Source organism: Neophocaena asiaeorientalis, unplaced genomic scaffold (assembly GCF_003031525.2).
Source record: "Neophocaena asiaeorientalis asiaeorientalis breed wild unplaced genomic scaffold, Neophocaena_asiaeorientalis_V1.1 scaffold714, whole genome shotgun sequence".
Classification (NCBI taxonomy): domain Eukaryota; kingdom Metazoa; phylum Chordata; class Mammalia; order Artiodactyla; family Phocoenidae; genus Neophocaena; species Neophocaena asiaeorientalis.
In genome coordinates, this window is record NW_020175660.1 from 1,418,168 (window position 1) to 1,437,486 (window position 19,319).

The 19,319-nt window shown below is 38.5% G+C and overlaps 2 protein-coding genes and 1 pseudogene across 4 annotated transcripts in view; 1 reads left to right on the top strand and 2 right to left on the bottom strand.

Moving 5' to 3' along the window:
- GLUD1 (glutamate dehydrogenase 1) overlaps positions 1-330 on the bottom strand; it is a 41,083-nt gene extending 40,753 nt beyond the window's left edge. The window contains exon 1 of the mRNA XM_024731425.1: positions 191-330. Coding sequence (XP_024587193.1) covers positions 191-330 — 140 coding nt within the window. The remainder of the gene's footprint in view (positions 1-190) is intronic.
- SHLD2 (shieldin complex subunit 2) overlaps positions 65-19,319 on the top strand; it is a 98,745-nt gene continuing 79,490 nt past the window's right edge. For all 3 annotated transcript variants that reach the window (XM_024731435.1, XM_024731434.1, XM_024731436.1), the window contains exons 1-2: positions 65-115; positions 1,201-1,256. The gene's annotated coding sequence lies outside the window, so the exon portion shown is untranslated. The remainder of the gene's footprint in view (positions 116-1,200; positions 1,257-19,319) is intronic.
- On the bottom strand, positions 17,435-17,824 carry LOC112390470 (ubiquitin-like protein FUBI pseudogene; annotated as a pseudogene).

Below are 19,319 nucleotides of genomic sequence, written 5' to 3' on the forward strand. Positions count from 1 at the left end.
GGGGGCTCTCGGGGGCGCGCAGGCGTGGGCCGTCCTGGTGCGCATGCTCGCAGGGCGAGGGGCGGGGCGAGGCACCCTGCAAGCTTCCGGGATTTGCGGGGAGCAGGTGCCTCAGGTTTGTACGCACCCCGGGCCTCGTCCGGAGGGGTGTTTTGCCGGGGGAGGGGGCCTTCCTGGGGAAGGGGCCCACCCGCCTCTGGGGGGCGCTGAGAGTCCGGTCCCGAGACCGCGCGCGGGTGAAGGTGGTGCGGTCTGGCGGTGGGCCGAGGGCGAATGAGTCATGGGTGTCCCTCCTTTCCGCCCGCGCGCCCTGGGGCGCGGGGCAGCCATCCTGTCACCCTTGCATCTGTCTTGGGGCGGCCCGGAGAAGCAGCGTTTGGAGGCCGGGCTAAGAGCTTGGCTTTATCCGCTGGGACTTCGAAGAACTCTTGTCATCGGAGTTGGAGTTTTGAAGTGGCTTGCAGGAAGTGGAAGGGAGAAAGCCTGAGAGCTGGGGAATCCCTTACCTATTGGCTTTCACCACTTTAAGTTTTTAATTTTGTTCCATTCAACCACTCAATGAGGTTGAGATGAAATAGTTATGTTGTATCAAATACAAATTTGATACAAATCGTTGTATCTTTCTAAAATTTACTGAGTGTGCTTCCCCATTTCAGAGATACGTTCTTGAAATAGTCTAAAAACAAGGACACTGTAGAAATGCAATAATAACTCCCGGATATTGTTTCTCAGTAGTATATGTATTAATGGTCCAGAATAGGATTTGTAAACGTTAAAGGACATGAGGGTTTAATTATGTACTTACACATACTTGATGAGAAATTCTAAAGTTATACATTAGATGCTTGTAAAAGTCTAATGACTCAGTTTTTAAGACAAGCTATCAAAGGCCGCATAACCAGCTTTAGCGGTCCCAGTGTACTTTCGTGATTTTAAAATGGCACTTTTTTGATCTGCAAAATGATTTTGCTTCCTGACATTCACTTTATTCATCTATTAGCATATGGAAGAGAAGTTTTAATTCTCACAGTATTATGTACAGTATAAGGTGATAACCTAGATGAACTAAATTACATTAATCTATTCAGTGTGCTGTCAAAGCAAAAAAAGCGGAGCTTATCTTATTTTTATCCTTTTTTTTTTGTATTATCTTATTTGCTAGATAAATGATAGTCATTATATTTGTATTGTGTTTTTCAGTGATAACTATTCTCTGGACTGAATCCTGAATTTGTCTTGTTGGTCAAATGATTAAGGTACTAAATTTCCTTTTCACTTGATAGTATTATTTTATATTGCAAAAACAACAACAAGCAAATACAAAGTATCAGAATAAAGTGATTAGAATCAGTGAACGTGGAAATTTTTCCCCTTCAGATTAAATTCTTAGGTATGTTTTGAGGAAAGTGGTTTAAAAGCTTAGTTTTATTGCCCTTGTTTATCTCTTTCTTGATAACTATAGCCTTCAGAAAAATAAATGTTTAACTTTGCTTCTTCCCAGTTTTGTTCACCTGAATTCAAGAAGGTAGAAAGGCTATGGAAGGAGAGAGGAAATTTTAACTGAGAGTCTCCTATGTGTAGATGTTTTATGAAATATCTCTAAAAGAACCCCTAAAAGTAGATTTTTTAGTTTTTAAAATCATTATGTTTTAAAATTATTTACAAGTTGTAAAAAAAATTCAAATTGTATAGATAGATTTTTTAAAAAGAGTGGAATAATCCAAACACTGTCCTGACCCCCACCTTCCCATCTATTAAGTAGTTGGAATGTTTCTTTTCATTCTGAAGTAGGTATTATAATTCCTGATTTATCTGGAGGGTGAACTGAGGCTCACAGAGACCAAGCAAATTGTTGATGATCACCTAGATGGTAAATAGCACGCTAAGATTCACACCATGTATCTGACTCGAAGTTACGCTGTTTCTGTTATTCCAAGAAATATTTTAAGTGTTTGTTGCATTTAGTTTAAAATTATTTACTGTGATGTAAAGTCTAGCAAGTTTCAGCTTTACACTGATGATTCCTTTATAAAATATACTTTGCAAATTAAAGTTTATTGATAATAGTTTTCAGTTCAAAAGGAGACTAGATAGGGATTGACATGTATACACTAATATGTATAAAATAGACAACTAATAAGAATCTGCTGTATAAAAAATAAATAAAAATTAAAAAACAAAACAAAACAAAAGGAGGCTAGAATTTAACTTGAAGGGAATTTTGGTCATTTGATAGCATTCAAAAAAGACAACTGGTTTTCTGCCTTTAAGGTTTATGAGTTTTCCTTAGCTGTTTCAAAATTCCAGGTCTTTTCCCTTTGATTCATAGCATGCATTTGTGCTTTCAAGTGCTTTTAAAAATGTTTTAGAATTATTTTAGGATTTAGAAAGACAGCATATAAATACAGGAACAACATAGTTGTTTTCAAAATAATTTAATTTGGAAAGGTAATACATACTTTCTATTTTCTGTCTCTAGATTTGTCTGTTCTGGACATTTTGTTTAACTGGAATCGTGCGATCAATATATGGTTCTATATGGGAACATATGTATATGTATAACTGATTCACTTTGTTATAAAGCAGAAACTAACACACCATTGTAAAGCAATTATACTCCAATAAAGATGTAAAAAAAATTAAAAAAATAAATAAAAAAAATATGGTTCTTTGTGACTGGCTTCTTTCACTTAGCGTATGTTTTAAAGATTCATCCGTGTTGTAGCATGTATCAATATTTCTTTTAATGGCTGAATAGTGTTCATTGTATGGCTATAGCCCTCTTTTTTTAATCTATTCACCTTTGATGGACATTTGGTTATTTCCACTTTTGGGGTATTGTGAATAATGCTATTATGAATGTTCTTGTACAAGTTTTTGTTGAGATGGATGTTTTCAATTCTGTTGGGTATGCACTTCAGAGTGGAATTGCTGGGTCTGTGTTTAATCTTTTGAGGAGATGCCCAGCTGTTTTCCACATAAGCTGGACCATTTTAATTCCTATAGGCAGAGGATTCTAATTTCTTTGTATTCTCCCCAACACTTTTTTTTTGCAGATTTTTATTTGAGTATAGTTGCTTTACAATGTGTTAGTTTCTGCTGTACAGCAAAGTGAATCAGTCATACGTATATATATATATATATATATCTCCCCTCTTTTTTAGATTTCCTTCCCATGTAGGTCACCACAGAGCATTGAGTAGAGTTCCCTGTGCTATACAGTAGGTTCTCATTAGTTATCTATTTTACACATAGTAGTGTATATATGTCAGTCCCAATCTCCCAGTTCATCCCAGCCCCCCAACACTCATTATTATCTGGTGTGAAGGGGTGACTCATTTTGGTTTTGATTTGCATTTCCTTGATGGCTAATGATGTTGAGCATCTTTTTATGTACTTATTGATGATTTGTGTATATTTTTTAAAAGAAATGTATATTCATATCCTTCTTCCACTTTTAAATTGGATTGTCTTTTTATTGTTGACTTGTAAGAGTTCTTTATATATTTTAGATATAAATCCTATATCAAATATTTGATCTGCAAGTGTTTACTTCCATTCTGTGGCTTGTCTTTTCAGTTTGTTGATGATGTCCTTTGAAGGACATAAGTTTTGAATTTTGATGAAGTCCAACTTATAAATGTTTTCTTTTGTGGCTTGTGCTTTTGGTGTCATGTCTAAGAAACCATTGTCTAATTGAAAGTCGTGAAGATTTACACCTGTGTTTTCTTCTAAGAGTTTTGTAGTTTTAGTTTTTACATTTCAAGTTGATTTTTTGTGCATGGAGTAAGGAAAGAGTGCAATTTCATTCTTTTGCATGTGGATAACTAATTGTCCCAGCACTATTTGTTCAACAAAAGACTATTTCTTCCCCACTGAAGTGTCTTCACACTCTCTTGAAATCAATTGACCTAGATGTGAGGGTTTATTTCTGCATTCTTTAGTTCTTTTCCACTCACCCATATGTCTGTCCTTATGCTAGTACCACAGGGTCTTGGTTAGTGCAGCTTTGTAATAAGTTTTGAAATCAGGAAGTGTGAGTCCTCCAACTTTGTTCTTTTTCAAGATTGTTTGGTTCTTCTGAGTCCCTTGAATTTTCATATGAATTTTAGGATCAGGTGGTCTATTTCTGCAAAGAAGTCAGCTGGAATTTTAGTTTTATGTTGAGTCTATAGATCAACCTGCGGAGTGGTGCCATTTTAACAATATTACATCTTCTGATTCATGAACATGAGATGTCTTTTCATGTATTTGGGTCTTCTAAAATTTCTCTCAGCCATGTTTTGTCTTTTCAAAGTATAAGTTTTGCACTTCTTTTGTTAAATTTATTTCTAAGTATTCTTTTTGATGCTATTATAACTGGAATTGTTTTCTTAACTCCATTTTCAGATTATTCATTGCAGGTATACAGAAATACAGTTGATTATTGTATATTGATCTTTTATGCTTCGACCTTACTGAACTCATTTATTCGTTCTGATAATTATTGTAGTGGATTCATTAAGATTTTCTCTATACAAGATCATGTCATCTGCAAGTAGAGGTAGTTTTACTTCTTTCTTTCCAATCTGGATGTGGCTTATTTTATTGCCTAATTGCTCCTTACTCTTTTTTACTGTTGTATAGTTCTTCATTGTATGGTTGTGCCACGATTATTTTTGCTATTCTGTCATTGATGGACGTGTGGGTTGTTTCCAATATCTTGAGGTTACAATGGTGCACCAGTGAATAACCTATTACATAGAATATCTGTTTTCAAACTCTTTCATCTCAGGACTACTTTACCTTAAGAGTGAGTAGTGAATTTGAACTTAGAAAGAATTTGACATCAGAATTTTGTTTTTCTTATAGAGTTGTTTCGTTCATATTTGACATAAATTTTCCTCTCTGGATATTAAAAATGATATAATAAAACCAAATGATATAACAAATCAAATATTTAATTTTTTAAAGGGCTTTTAAAACAAGGAATTAAAAATCTTGATTTTTAAATTGAAATCAGGTCCCTATGTTATTAATTCTTATTTATTTATTTATTTATAAGGCTGCTTTGGGTCTTTGTTGCTGCGCGCGGGCTTTCTTTAGTTGCAGCAAGCGGGGGCTACTCTTCATTGCGGCGCGCGGGCTTCTCATTGCGGTGGCTTCTCTTGTTGCGGAGCACGGGCTCTAGGCACACGGGCTTCAGTAGTTGTGGCTCGCGGGCTCAGTAGTTGTGGCTCGCAGGCTCTAGAGCGCAGGCTCAGTAATTGTGGTGCACGGGCTTAGCTGCTCCGTGGCACGTGGGATCTTCCCGGACCAGGGCTCGAACCCGTGTCTCCTGCGTTGGCAGGCGGATTCTTAACCACTGTGCCACCAGGGAAGTCCCCTCCTCACGTTACTAATTTTAATAGGTTTTAGTTCTCAAGTGCTTGTCAGTACCTCATTAATCAGCCAGATGAGTGTGGGGGAGAGAAGAGCACCCCATAAAGAGGGGAGACCATTTGCAAAGTCCTGAAGATAAATGACAGCATGGTTTGAAAATACAGGGTAGTGTATATTTTGGTTAAAAGCAATTTGATCATCATAACAGTTTGGCTTAAACAGCTGTTATGAATATCTCCAGTTCTGTTTTTTATTCAAGTATTGGTAATTTGGGTGCATCATGGATTGTTTTTCAAGTCTTTGTGCCATAGTTTTCAGGATAATTTTTTCTAATATTTGCTTTTGTGCTTCTGATTGATATTCAGAAAAGTTTGTAATTTTGGATTTTTTTCCCCCTTTAGTGAGTATGTTTTTGTAATAAGCAGAAAAACAGTAAAAGAAACTATATCCAAGAAAAGGATCTGAAATTTTCAGGGTTTGTAGTCTTTTTCCTCTTAAAAAACTTTTTTTTTTCTTAATAAATCAAATGTCAGGTATATCTGCTTGGCTAGTTTGGCTAAGTTTTCATTTTGCTGTGTTGCTGAATAATATTCAACAAAGGTTTTATCAACTCTTGCTTAAGGGTTCTTTCCCTGTTATGAGTAAACATGAAAAATCATAGTAGGTTCTTTATCCCTTTAAGCATAGCACGCAAGAAACAGGTGAGGTCTCTTAAAAATTAACCGTTCTAAGGTAGGATTTTGAACTCACGTGTATGTAGTTCATTATATCTCTGTCTCTCTCTTTTTTTGTTGTTTTTTTTTTTTTTTTTTTTTTTTTTTTTTTTTTTGCTGTACGCGGGCCTCTCACTGTTGTGGCCTTTCCCGTTGCGGAGCACAAGCTCCGGACGCGCAGGCTCAGCGGCTATGGCTCATGGGCCCAGCCACTCCGTGGCATGTGGGATCTTCCCGGACCGGGACACGAACCCGTGTCCCCTGCATTGGCAGGTGGACTCTCAACCACTGCACCACCAGGGAAGCCCCTGTCTCTCTCTTTTTTTAAATTGATATTAAGTTTTTTGCTTTCCTTACAGGTAAAAAGGATAGTACCTTGAGTTATTCATTATTCAAGATGCCTCACCATTCAGCTCCACTTATTGATCTATGTGGATGACCCTCTATAACAGCAAATCTTTATTCTATCTTTAGCATTTTCTCTCTGGAAATTTTAGATCAGTTGTGATTTCAATATGGAATTAGGGAAAAGAAAGAAAGAAGTTATAAGCTAAAAATTGCAACACATTTCTGATGCTGTTAAAAGGAAACATAACTGAAAAATATACGGAAGAAGCAAAAAGTACCTTCCCGTTGGCCATCATGGAGAGTTGCAGAAGAAACAGACTTTACTGTGAAGCATAGATGTGTGTATAATTATACTGAGTTTGCTCCTTAGTGAAAGGCAGAAAAGAAAAACGTGAATGAAGCAAGTGGGATTAAGGTAGAGACACTGGTAATGTAAGCAGATAAGTTAAGGGGTCCCTGGAGAAAGAGAACCAGGAGTGTTTTTCTTGACATAAGAGAAGCCATTTTGTGATCTAAGCCTGGCCACAATGCTTGCCCTTGAACAAGTCTCAGTAATTTTGATCTTAAGGGAACTGAGGGAATGCAGGAACAGAGAAAAGCCAAACAATAGTGCAGTGATAAAGCAGAGTCCTAGTTCCTCCTCAGGGGATAGACATAATAATATATCTTTGAGTTCTGCAGGAACTGAAGTCCCATCCAGGTGGAGGATGGAATGATGTTGACCCTCCTGACTTTGAAACACTGAAGCTTGGACTCTGTTGACCTTTCCCTTAATTTGCCCCAGTTTGTTTTTGTTTTGTGTTTCTTTGGCCATGCATTATGCCATATTCTCCTCTGCTCAAGTGCCTACGTGAATATGCAAGTACCCTTACCTTAAGACTTCCCCACTTTTGCTGTTCTGGGAGACACTGCTTTGGGAAAGATCCCAGGTGTTCTCCTTACTTGCTGCAAGTAGTAATAAATCCTTCCTTCTCCCGATCTTTGGCTTGGTTGTGTCTATTGGCTGGATACCCACCCAGAGGCCAACCCAGTTTTCAAGTAACAGTAATGGCTGGAGTTGGCTTAGTGGCAACAATTTAACTTCCTGATCTGGATAGCATGCAATGAACAGATATTCGTTAGCATTGTTAGTTAGGATGCTTTGGCCCTCAAGTAACAATATCCAAATAAAGATGACTTAAACTAAAGCCATAAACTAACTAGTAACTGTTACCCAACAAGAAGTCCAGAGGCAAGGATATTCATTGTTGGTACAGGGCTTAGTGATCCATTGCTTCAGGGACCTAGGGCTTTTCTCTGTGTTATTTTCAGCAACTTGGTGATATCTCTCCTCGTGGTTGCAAGATTGCTACAGTGATTCCAGGGGTCACATGCAGACACAACCAAGTATTATGTAGAAGAACAGCAGTTTCCTCCCATACATATCTCTTTATTGGTGAAGAAAACCTTTTCCAAAGGCCTGCCAGCCAGCTCAGCTGTCTTAGGCTCCAGTAGCTAGGATTGGTTATTTGCCCATGCTCTTGCTGTAAGGGAGGCTAGAAAGAGGACTTTCTGGCACTTTTACCTTTTGAAGTATAGGCAGGCTCTAATGGCAGGGGAGAGAGTTGTGGAAGGAATAACTGTTCAGTTGGCAGCCAACAGTGTTTACTGTATTTGCCATCAAAAGTAACATCCTCTCCATGCTATCTTATTGTGATAATACATTTTTTTAGAATACAAGTACAGTTTAAGAGGGGTGAAGCATTCTTAACCATGACACTAGGAATTGTGATGCTTATGGTTTCATGTTCTTTACATTGAGAAATCTGCAGAGTCTAGTTCCCTTTGAAACTATCGTCATTATGTTTTATGTTCTCCACACAGAAATTTGCAGAGTCTAGTTCCCTTTGAAACCTTATATAGTGATGATAGTTTTAAGATTATGCCTCCTTTTTTTGAACAGCTTTTTACCATTGACAGCTTGTGAGGCAATAACTCCATGCTGTGGTGTTTGCTCTGTTGCCACACAAGAGGACAGAACAGAAACCCATCCTCAACTTCTGGGAAAAAAATCTGGCATTTATAATGAAATATCAAGTGCTCAAATGATTTCAACAGATTTTCAGATGGAGCTGCCATCAGTAACTTATTGTCATTGGTGTAACACATAGGCAAATGGCTTAAATTAAGATGACTAATCTAGCATTTATGTTGAAATTAGAAGTTCTTCTTATCTTTGTCCTAAGGTTGGAAATGACAGCCTCATCATAGTCTCTGTTACAGTAACATACTGTCAGAAACACAGCTTGAGATAAGACTGTTTTGAAGATATATGGGTTAGCTATGTAAAGGTGCCCTCTACATAGTTTTGTCCTCCACAGTGTCTTCATCAACTGTAGAATCTTTATGATTGCATTCTTGTAGGCCATCTAAAACCAAAGAAACACAAAGGGATTACATCTTAGATTCTAGAAGTTGATATCTGCCAGCCATACACACTGAAAATTCCAGTCAGCTGTTTAAAAAAAAAGAAAAAAAGAATGAAGTATTGGTGAAAAGGTGTTAATACAGAAAGAACAAATATCTGGACTTCAAGAACATGGGGTATTTCTGATGAAAGGGTCAAATTAAAGCAAATATTTATCCTTCATGTGTTTTTTCTAGGTCAGGTATAAAATGAAATTATTTTGAATAATAATTATCTGGTATTTTTTTATGTCTACTTTAATGAATTATAGACTTTGACTGCCTTCTGTAATTTCATATTCTTTTCTGCCTTTTTAAAAAATACAATACAAACACCAGAAAAGTGAACCCAACCACATTCAGCAAGCAATCACAATTGGCTTTAAATTAATTAGAGAAAATTTAAGTGGAAAAACTAAAAAAACCAAGCCCTGAGAAGTTCCAATTCCTTGCCTCTTATGGTTTTCATTTATTTTAACACTTACTTAGGGAAGAATGAAAAAGTGTACAAATGAGAATAACAGAAGGACTACCCTTAAGTCCATGATACCTTTTTAACTACAGGTGTTCTTCACTGACCCAGCTCTTGGTGTCTGAACTCAGAAACAGGCTAGACAGGATAGCAAGGGTTGCTTAGATTTTATTCCTAACCTATTTCTATAGATTCATGTTGTTTCTAATCTAAATCACAATTTTTTCATATTGGTTCTCAATATGGGACATTTACGTTTTTCTAATTTTTCTCTATAGTTATCAGTGAAAGCAGAAATAACTGGCAAAAAATCAATTACAGGAAATTCCCTGGCAGTCCAGTGGTTAGGACTCAGCACTTCCATTGCAGGCGGCCCGGGTTCAATCCCTGGTTGGGGAACTAAGATCCTGCAAGCTGCACAGTGCAGACAAAAAAAAAAAAAAAGAAAAAAAAAAAATCAATTAGAATTTTAAAAAGTAGGATAACACCTGAAAAATTTGAAATATGAAAGAATAATGCTTAAAAATATATATCTAGGATCATAAAAGCACTCCGTGATGTAATTAAGGTAGAATACAGGTATCCCCCACTTTTGGAAAGTTCACCTTACTCCATTTCGCTTTTATGAAAGACCTACATTAGTACCGGTTTTCAGTACCTAAAAGAAATCTGAAGAGGACTTTAACTTTATGAAAAAAGGTGAAAAGCAAAAATAGCGCTCGGCGTTTGTCTTGAAGGGAGCCAAGCTGTTATAGAGATGGTGCACCACCAAGCTCCTTCTCAGGAACCACACTCAGCATGTCAGCGTCAAACAGCCATAGCTTTGAACTGTTCCTGTGTGCATCTATGCTTTGTCTCAGTTTATTTTGTGCATCCATTAGCTAGATGTCTCCTAAGGTAATTGCTTCTTCACTTTACGCCATTTCAGCTTATGAAAGGTTTCAGAGGAATGCTCTACTTTCGCATAGTGGGGGAGAACTGTAATTGGAAAAACAGAACCAAAAACAATGACTAGGTATTTTCGATTTTTCCACTTTTGAAAATTGATTTTTTATTTATAATAATTTTTCTTGAAATAATTTTTGTTTAGAAATAATTTTAGATTTACAGAAGAGTTGTAAAGATACTACAGAGTTCCCTTCGACCATCTTTCCCTACTATCAACATCTTATATAGCCACGATGCATTTATCAAAACTAAGAAATCAATGTCGGTACAGGTGTATTTATTTTTGATTGTCATTTCAGCCAAATTATCATGTTGACCAACATGCTTTTTGCCAAATTACCTGTAGCTGTACTACGGATCTTAATCAAGATCACTGCTATGTCCTCATAGCAGGACATGCTTTCAGGTGGTCATGTGACCTTAATCCCTTGTTCCTCAGGCTACAGATGATTGATTGCCTTTCAAGAAGGTGCCTTTGGGCAGCAGGTGCCTTTTGGCCGGCCATGTCCAGTCTAAATGCTGGCCCAGAAACCTATGATGTGACTTGGTCAGAAAGATGACTTTCCAGTTTTAATTTCATTTCTCATCTATGTGTATCTTTATAATATCCTTGTCCCCCCTTCTAAATGTGGTCCAAGTGTTTTCTTTTTTTAAACAAAAGAACATCCTGGTCAAAATGGTATGAATTAGGTAGTACTGTCATAGTTCACTGTGGCTGGAGTGTGAGTGTATGTGTTGCGGGGGGAGGGGGAGAAGCAGGAGAAGAAATGGGAAGAGATCAGGTGGGACAGCTCACCAGATGGTGTGTCTCTTCAGAGAACCATTTCATTGGCTTTACTGATATCCTCTGTTATATGTTCGTTCTTTGTGATTTTTGATTCGAGAGATGGGGATCTTTCATAGTTCTATGACATTTTCAACTGTTACCTCTTCAAATACTGTCTCTACTCGGTTCTGTCATCTCTCACTTTATCTTCTATGTATCTTACCTATTCTTTTTATGCAACTTTTTATTTTTTTATGTTTTATTCTATAGGTGCCTGGGGTCAGGCAAAGTGCCGCCTTAATCCAAGGTTTGTAATTCCCGGGACCATGACACAGTTGCAGACCTTGGTTATAGGACTTAAGGGACTGGTTTACTTTCAGATGACTGTTCGTGTGAGGACGTTGCCCTTTAGGGTTACAGATTATTGTGGGGATACTCTCTTACTAGACTCATCATTTTATGTGGGTCCTGTGCTTTGAATTGTGTTCCTCATTCACTATGACATCATCAAACAAAAATTTATATTTTCCCTCATGAACAAATGCCCTCGGATCAAAAGCAGCTCCATTGCTAACTTACTCTAGGTTCCTGGTTTTCTCTTACAGTTTTAACTAGGTAATTCCTTACTATCTTGTTATGGCTTAGTGACTTTTAAGGATTTGTTTTTTATATTTCACCTAGTGTTTTTAGTTGTTTTCATAGGATGAGTTGGCTTGACTCTTGCTCATCACTTTGGAGAGCTGGAACTTATGTTGTTATTTACATATTTAAGTATGTCTAATATTGATCATTGTAAACACACACACACACAAGATCCTTTTGTATTCTACTTAAAGTTGCATTACAGTTATAGATTCATATGGGAAGAATTGATATCTTATATTATTGAACCATAAAAGTATGAAGCACCTTCCATTATATTCAAATAGCCTCTATTGTTCTTCACAGTTTTTATAGGCTTTTATTCCTATGGACTTTATTTATTTTAATTTTTTTTTAAGTTTTTTTTTTTTTCCTGTGGACCATTTTTAAAGTCTTTATTGAATTTGTAACAATATTGCTTCTGTTTTATGTTTTGGTTTTTTGGCCATGAGGAATGTGGGATCTTAGCTCCCCGACCAGGGGATGAACCCATACCCCCTGCATAGGAAGGCATAGTCTTAACCACTGGACCACCAGGGAAGTCCCTATTTATTTTAATTTAAAAGAAACTTGTCTTGATTCTTTGCTGGATTTGTTTCTGTTTTGTGTTTCTGTTTTAAATGGCTTTAGCCTGGAGAAGGCACCCTATGAATTTACATAACTGTCTTTGTAAAACTCTGTAATTGCATTGTTCTTAAAATGGAAATAGGAACTTATTTATGGTCTTTTATTTGACTTTCATATCCAAATTAAAATGTGGGTGTCTACTTTAAATTTTTTTACTCCTTAATACTCAGATTTATTAGAAGATTTTAAGGTTTATTTTCTCTCTCACATTTTACTTAATTATTCATTCATTCATATAGAACTGTTTATTGAGCACCTCTTATTGACCAGAGTCTGCAGTGAACAAGACAGACAAGGACAGAGCTTGGGAAGTTAGATTGCAAGGAGTGCTAGAGAGGAAGTAACAGGGTGCTGTGCTGCTTTAGATAGGGTGGCCAGAGAGCCCTTTTCAAGGAAGAAACATTTACATTGAAACTAAAGGCTAAGTTGGAGCAACCTATATAAAGAGCTGTGGGTACAAGTGAAGGAAACAGCATGTGGAGAAGCCATGAGAGAGGAAAGACCTCGACATATTTTAGGAATGGACAGAAACCAGTGTGATTTTGGAGAGATAGATTATGTCGGCAAGGGCTTTACCTTTTCACTTTTTGTTCAGTGAGAAACCCAATTGCAAGTGTAACGGGCATAAATTTTGTAAACTACAAATTTGAATGTGCAAACATGTAACTTTCATTATTTCTCTATAACTAAAACTTCCTTAACTCTGGAGCTTCTTATTTCTACTGGGTAATAGAAAACAATCTTGCCAATTTAGGATACAGTCAGTACCTTCTGGTCTAATTTGTTAGTTAATTCCAGGTTTACTCAGACCCTTGGGTAAATAATCAGTCCTTTGGATAAATGTTCAGTTTTTTCACATCCCCCCCCCCCTTTTTTTTTCTGGGGTGGAAGGTATTCATAGAGAAGCCTTATAATATTTTCTGGCATTGAGGAAGTGGCCTCTCATCTTTGTGCCATCCTCTGCCCTTGGCCACTACTAGGTTGTACCTTGTACTGGCTTAATCTTGAGTGGCCCTGTCTGCTCTGCTGCATCTGAGGCTGATGTCCCTGATGCTTCCATGGCCTCTGGTCAGCGGGTCTGTGTGTGCTGGGTCCTCCTTAAACCCAGGCTCTTTTGGGCCCACTGACCCAAGGCAAACTCCTTAATGGTTTCCACGTTTTGCTGGCATGCTTGGGACTCTGAGGTAGCTTTTCAGGAGTGTGGTCTGGGCATGTCATTGGTATTGCTCCCCTACTACATTGAGGTAGTGTTAGTTGCAAGCTTTTGCTAAAAGGCTTGCGGTTCCCTGGACCATAACTTGGGAAGGGGAGACATAATTATCTTGTATTCTTGGCCCTTCCCCACAAACATACTGGAGATCTTTCTCACCCTTCCTCACCCTGAGACTTAGCCCCAGATGAGACAGAAGGTAAGAATTTTGAACTTGTATCTAAACTATTTCTAATTCCTCTTTCTTTCTGCACTCCTCTCCCAGGTTTTTATGTCCTCTAAATTGCTGGGGAAGAATTGCATTTACGTCACCACCTGCTACTTCCTCTGTGCTGTAGTTTACAGTATAAACTCTGCCAGCAGAGTTTTCTTGCCGTGGGGTGTGATGTTTAAAGCCATGCTTTTAGAATTTAAAAAGCTCTTTTTACTCTTAAGCCTTCAGATACTGCCATTGAAATCCTTATCTTTCAAGAATTATGGTTTCAGTGGATTAAGGAGCTAACTGTAAGAGTCGAAGCTGTAAAAGTCTTAGAAAAAATGTAGGTATAAATATTTATGATCTTAGACTAGGCAGCAGTTCCTTAAATAGGACACCAAAAGCACAAATAGCCAAAGAAAAAATAGATACGTTGGACTTTGTCAAAATTGAAAACTTTTGTGTATCAAAGGATATTATCAAGATAGTGAAATATCCAGGTACCAGTATCTTTTCATAGAGTAAAAGGGTCCAGAACTCCGGATAGAATTTTCAGCTGGAGATGTAAATTTTGTCATCATCAGTGAGTAGGTAATGTAAATACAGTCATCCTGGGGTGGATGTTAGAAGAGCAAAGAGAGGAGCCCTGGGGGAGTGTCAGAATCTAAGGGCTGAGTAGAGAAAGGAAGGAAGGATCTGAGAGGTTGAAATATGAGTATGAATTACCATAAAAGCTTCCCCAGCTCGATTTTAAGTTTCTTGAGGACTAAGACCATCATGTTCATCACTTTATCCACAGTTCTTACCATAAAGTAGGTTTTCAGTAAATGTCATTAAGTGAAGACGGAGAAGTTTTAAGAAAAGAGTGGTTAGCAGTGTCAAATGTAGAAAACAGGTCAGCTACTATAATGACAGAGCAGCAAGTAGCTGATTGATCATCTTCTATAGAACAGTTTCAGTGGAATCTCCATGGTAGAGATAAACGCCAGGTTGCTGAGAACTAGAGTGAATAGTTGTGAGAGAGTAGAAGCAGTAAGTGCAGGCATTCTTTTCAAAAAGCTTGTAGAGATACAGGATCATAGGTAGAGGGCATATTCTATCAAGATGAGAGAAAGTTCAGCATGTTTATGTGCTAAACAGAAAGAGTCAGGAGGAACGGAGAAGCTGATGATACAGGAAGAAGGAGGTATGTGAGATTGATTGAACATTGTCCTTAAGAGTAGAGGGAACAGAGTGAGGATACTAGGTTTCAGTAGGAATAGGAATATTGTTTCCATTGAAGTAGGAATAAAGAAAGGATGGTGCAGATGGAGAAAAGTGTTTGGGTGGTAGGTGAGGAATTTGGGGTATCAGCACACTTGATGAATTTTTCAGTGAAGTGGGGGGATCACCTCATCAGCTGAGATTATAGAGGATGGTGATGGTGATTTTAGGGGAGAGTTTGAGGGGAAAGGGAGAATTTCATTGAGATAAATGAGAGGGCTAACTGAATGGGATTACTTAAAGGAATTGTAATAATTTTTCATGGCTCTGGTATATATAGTTTTGTGATGATTTTTCCCCCCTCTCTCAGGCCTCACCAGCCTGAGGGGCTGAGCAGACAGGTTGAACAACTGGATTGATTTTGGTTTGAGTTTTACAGGCCAGTGTGGCAGACAGAGTAAGGATGCAAGAAATGACAGTAGTTAGAGCATTTCAAGTTCTGGGCCATTGAGTCTAGGCTCAGTAGTGAACAAATGAAACCAGAAAGTAGCTGCTGGGATATGAAGTGGTCAAGACTGGATATTGGATTTTAAGATTAAATAGGAGCAGTTGCTGGTTATGACTGAATGCAACATCTGGCTATGGATGGGTTTCTGAAGTGGAGAGAAAGTGAAGGTTCCTGGAGTTGAGATAAGGGAACTGTAGAGCTAGAATTTTACAGGAGTCAGCTACACAGGAAATGAGTTGCTCAGACTGGTGGCAGAGCAAGGGGTGGAAAGATTTTGAACCAGGTTCCAAAGCCTTTAGTGAATGTGGGAGAGTGACCAAGACACCAGTGGATGACAAGGAGAGAGAGGTAGCAACAGATGACTTAAACCTCAAAAGACGTACCTTTATCTGAGGGTAAAGAACTGTGATGGTGAACAAGGCATAACTTCCATGCTTCACGTTTGCTGAGTGGGAGAGAATAGCTCGCACCCAGATTAGTTTAGAGAGCAAGACTGCTGGCAACCAATTTAAATTGGTTGGGGTTTAGGGAATTTGTTTGCAGTGAAACAGTGTAAAGGGCTATCAGGAAGTATAGCTATTGGAGGGTGTGTGATGGTCGAAGAGAGAGACAGTACAGAGCAGAAATGAGATCAGAGTGCAGCAGGAAAGAGGGATTAATCGTAGGGGCTTACATTTTGGTTGATTATAAGAATATGGTGATTTTAGCTAATCTCAAAATTTTTATTAATTTTGTGGGAAAAATGCGTTGATGCTGACAGAGGTTCTGGGTTATGCACAAAGCTAGATGAGTTCATTGTTTTCAGGTCTACTTGGCAGTGTTGAGCTGTCTGTGGCCTTTGCTCAGCATGTCATAAAGAACCCTAGCATGGGGCTGTTCTCTTTTTGGCAAGGCTTAGCCCTGGGAAAGGAGGAAGGCAGGGGTGGAAGCGATTGGTGCTCACTTGATTTTTTGGCCTTGACAAACTTGTCTCTAAGGGGTGGGCATATGGGTAGAGGTAACCCTGAGTCCATATTGGGTCTTGAGAAATCATTAGGTCTTCAGGCCTTTGCACAGCAGACACCAGGTTAAGAGGGAGTGTAAAACTTTCTGAGTCACAAAAGGAGGGAATGGCAATATAAATAGTTCTTGATCTCTTTAAAGGCATGTAAATTTAGTAATATTGCAGCAATAGTTTAGCCATATTTGTTATAAAGTATAACCTGAAATACTACATGTTAAATGTGTTTTTTGTTTTTTTTTTTTTTTTTGGCCAGACCGTGCAGCTTTCAGGATCTTAGTTCCTGCACCAGGGGTTGAACCTAGGCCACAGCAGTGAAAATAACAAGTCCTAACGGATGGACGGCCAGGGAATTCCCTAAATGTCTATTTTTGGACATTTAGAAAATGTATCAATTGATAAAGTTACAAAATAATATTCTGAGACTTTTACCTCTCCCAATATGCCTTAAAACCAAAGGTTACACTACATTAATATTTGGCATATTTTAAATGTGCTTTCAGACTTCCTCAAGTCACAAAATACTTAGAATCATGATGCATTGTGTTTTGGCAGAACCCTAAGAAATACTGATGTGTGTGATTTCATTGTACAAACTAAGAACAATTTTGCTAGCAGGTAATATGACTTCGTTGTATGTTTAACCATTTCTGCCTCTCACAAAACGATAAATAACCTTTGAAAGAAATCACATTTCATACTTTTCCCGTCTTTGACCACTAGGCCAGTTTGCTTTGTTTTGTCATCGAGTAGAACTTTAGCTCAGAAGGCAAGTGGTATCAAGTAAGAGTTAAGCAAAATTGACATACTCCATAAAAAAAACTTGGAAAATGTAGAGAAGTAGGAAGAAGGGTCACCTATGGCTCAAATCAACCATAGTTGACATTTGGGTGTTTGTTTATTTATTAATTTATTTTTTGTTTCTTGGTTTTTTTGGGGTTTTTTTTGGATTGGGCTAAGTGGCTTTATTAGAGAAAGCCAAGATTACAATGGACTTAACAGTTGGCATTGGGGCCCTTCTTCTTGCTAAAAGTGGGCACAACATTGACAAAGCACTGGTTGTACTGCATACGCTTCTTGGCCCGGCCCATTTTCTTTTTCTCTTGTTTGGCCACCTTGGGAATCTGACCTCTTACTTTCCTGGCACGGGTCAGGGAACCATGGACTTTACCTCCAAACATGCGGCTGGCTACTTGCAGAGTGATCGGAGTGCTCACAGCCTCCACCCCACACTGGCCCAGGGTAGCCTCATCCTGCAGGAGCAGGACCTGATCTTCTGGAGTGAGGCCCTCCAACGAGGCTACGTGAGCCTTGATCTGGGCGACTGTCACCTGGCCGGTCACCTGGAGAGTGTGTAGCTCCTGCGCGCAGACAAACAGCTGCATGTTGGCAACTGAACAGCTTTACCACTGCCACTAACGTGAAGATGGAGTTGAGAAAGGAAGGAATGAGGGTGTGCACGTCCTCTCCACCTGCTGTTGTCATGTCACTGGGTGTATTTTCATTTTTTTAATTTATTATTATTTTTTTAAGTTAATTAATTTATTTTTGGCTGCATTGGGTCTTCATTGTTGCCTTCGGGCTTTCTCTAGTTGTGGCGAGCGGGGACTACTCATCATTGCAGTGTGCGGGCTTCTCATTGCGGTGGCTTCTCTTGTTGCAGAGCATGGGCTCTAGGCTCACGGGCTTCAGTAGTTGTGGCACGAGGGCTCAGTATTTGTGGCTCGCGGGCTCTAGAGCGCAGGCTCAGTAGTTGTGGTGCACGGGCTTAGTTGCTCTGCGGCATGTGGGATCTTCCTGGACTAGGGTTTGAACCCGTGTCCCCTGCATTGGCAGGCGGATTCTTAACCATTGCGCCACTAGGGAAGCCCTTGGCGTATTTTTAGTTTTAGTTTTTGTCTTAAATTTTGATTACTTGGTGTTTTGTTGGCTTGTTTTAGAAAATTATGCTTATACTACAAAAATAAACTAGTAACTTGCTTTTTCACATAGCATTATTCATAATCTTTCAAATATAATTTGTAATGACTGTGTAATGCAAGTAATGTACCACTCTTTGTTTAATCCTTCCACTAAAATTAGACTTATTTATTTATTTATGGCTGCACCACTCAGCTTGCGGGATCTTAGTTCCTGGACCAGAGATGGAACCTGGGCCCTCAGCAGTGAGAGCTCTGAGTCCTAACCACTGGACCACCAGGGAATTCCCTAGACTTCTTTAGTATTTCTAATTTTCCACAATATTAAACAATGAGGCAATATGTGTATTTAAGGTTTTATCTTGTATTCTTATTTATTTCCATAGTATAGATTTTTGGAGATTTGATTTGTTTGATCAAAGGTTGTAAGCATTTCTGAAGATCCTGACACATACTGCTTAGAAAAAATTCTAAATGGAAGGGTAGCATGATCAGCATTCTGGTAATGACTGTAAATTTGCCAAATGGGCACAATAAATACCAAACGGAAAACACGCCATCATTTGAATATTGACTTCTATACAACAGACATGAGACTTAAATAGATGTATCTTGATAACGGAAACTATTCATGTCCTTATTCAAATGATTGCAGGCTGGGTGATGATGAATAGGTTCCACATAGTATCTGGGATAATTGAATGACTACTGTGATGAGATGTGATCACTTGAAGCCACTGAAGGCTATGAGAATGGAAAATAAAACAATGCTCTATTCTACTACATGTATAGGTTCCAGGCACTGAACCCATGTGCTGGAATCTGTAAGGAGATATTACTGGCTTATTAAGGATACAACTCAGGAATAGCCAAGTGGAAGAGATGTGTAGGGCAAGGTATGGGGGAAGGGGTGTGGAGCTTCCCATGCCTTCTTCCACATGCCACCCTTCCTGCACCTCGA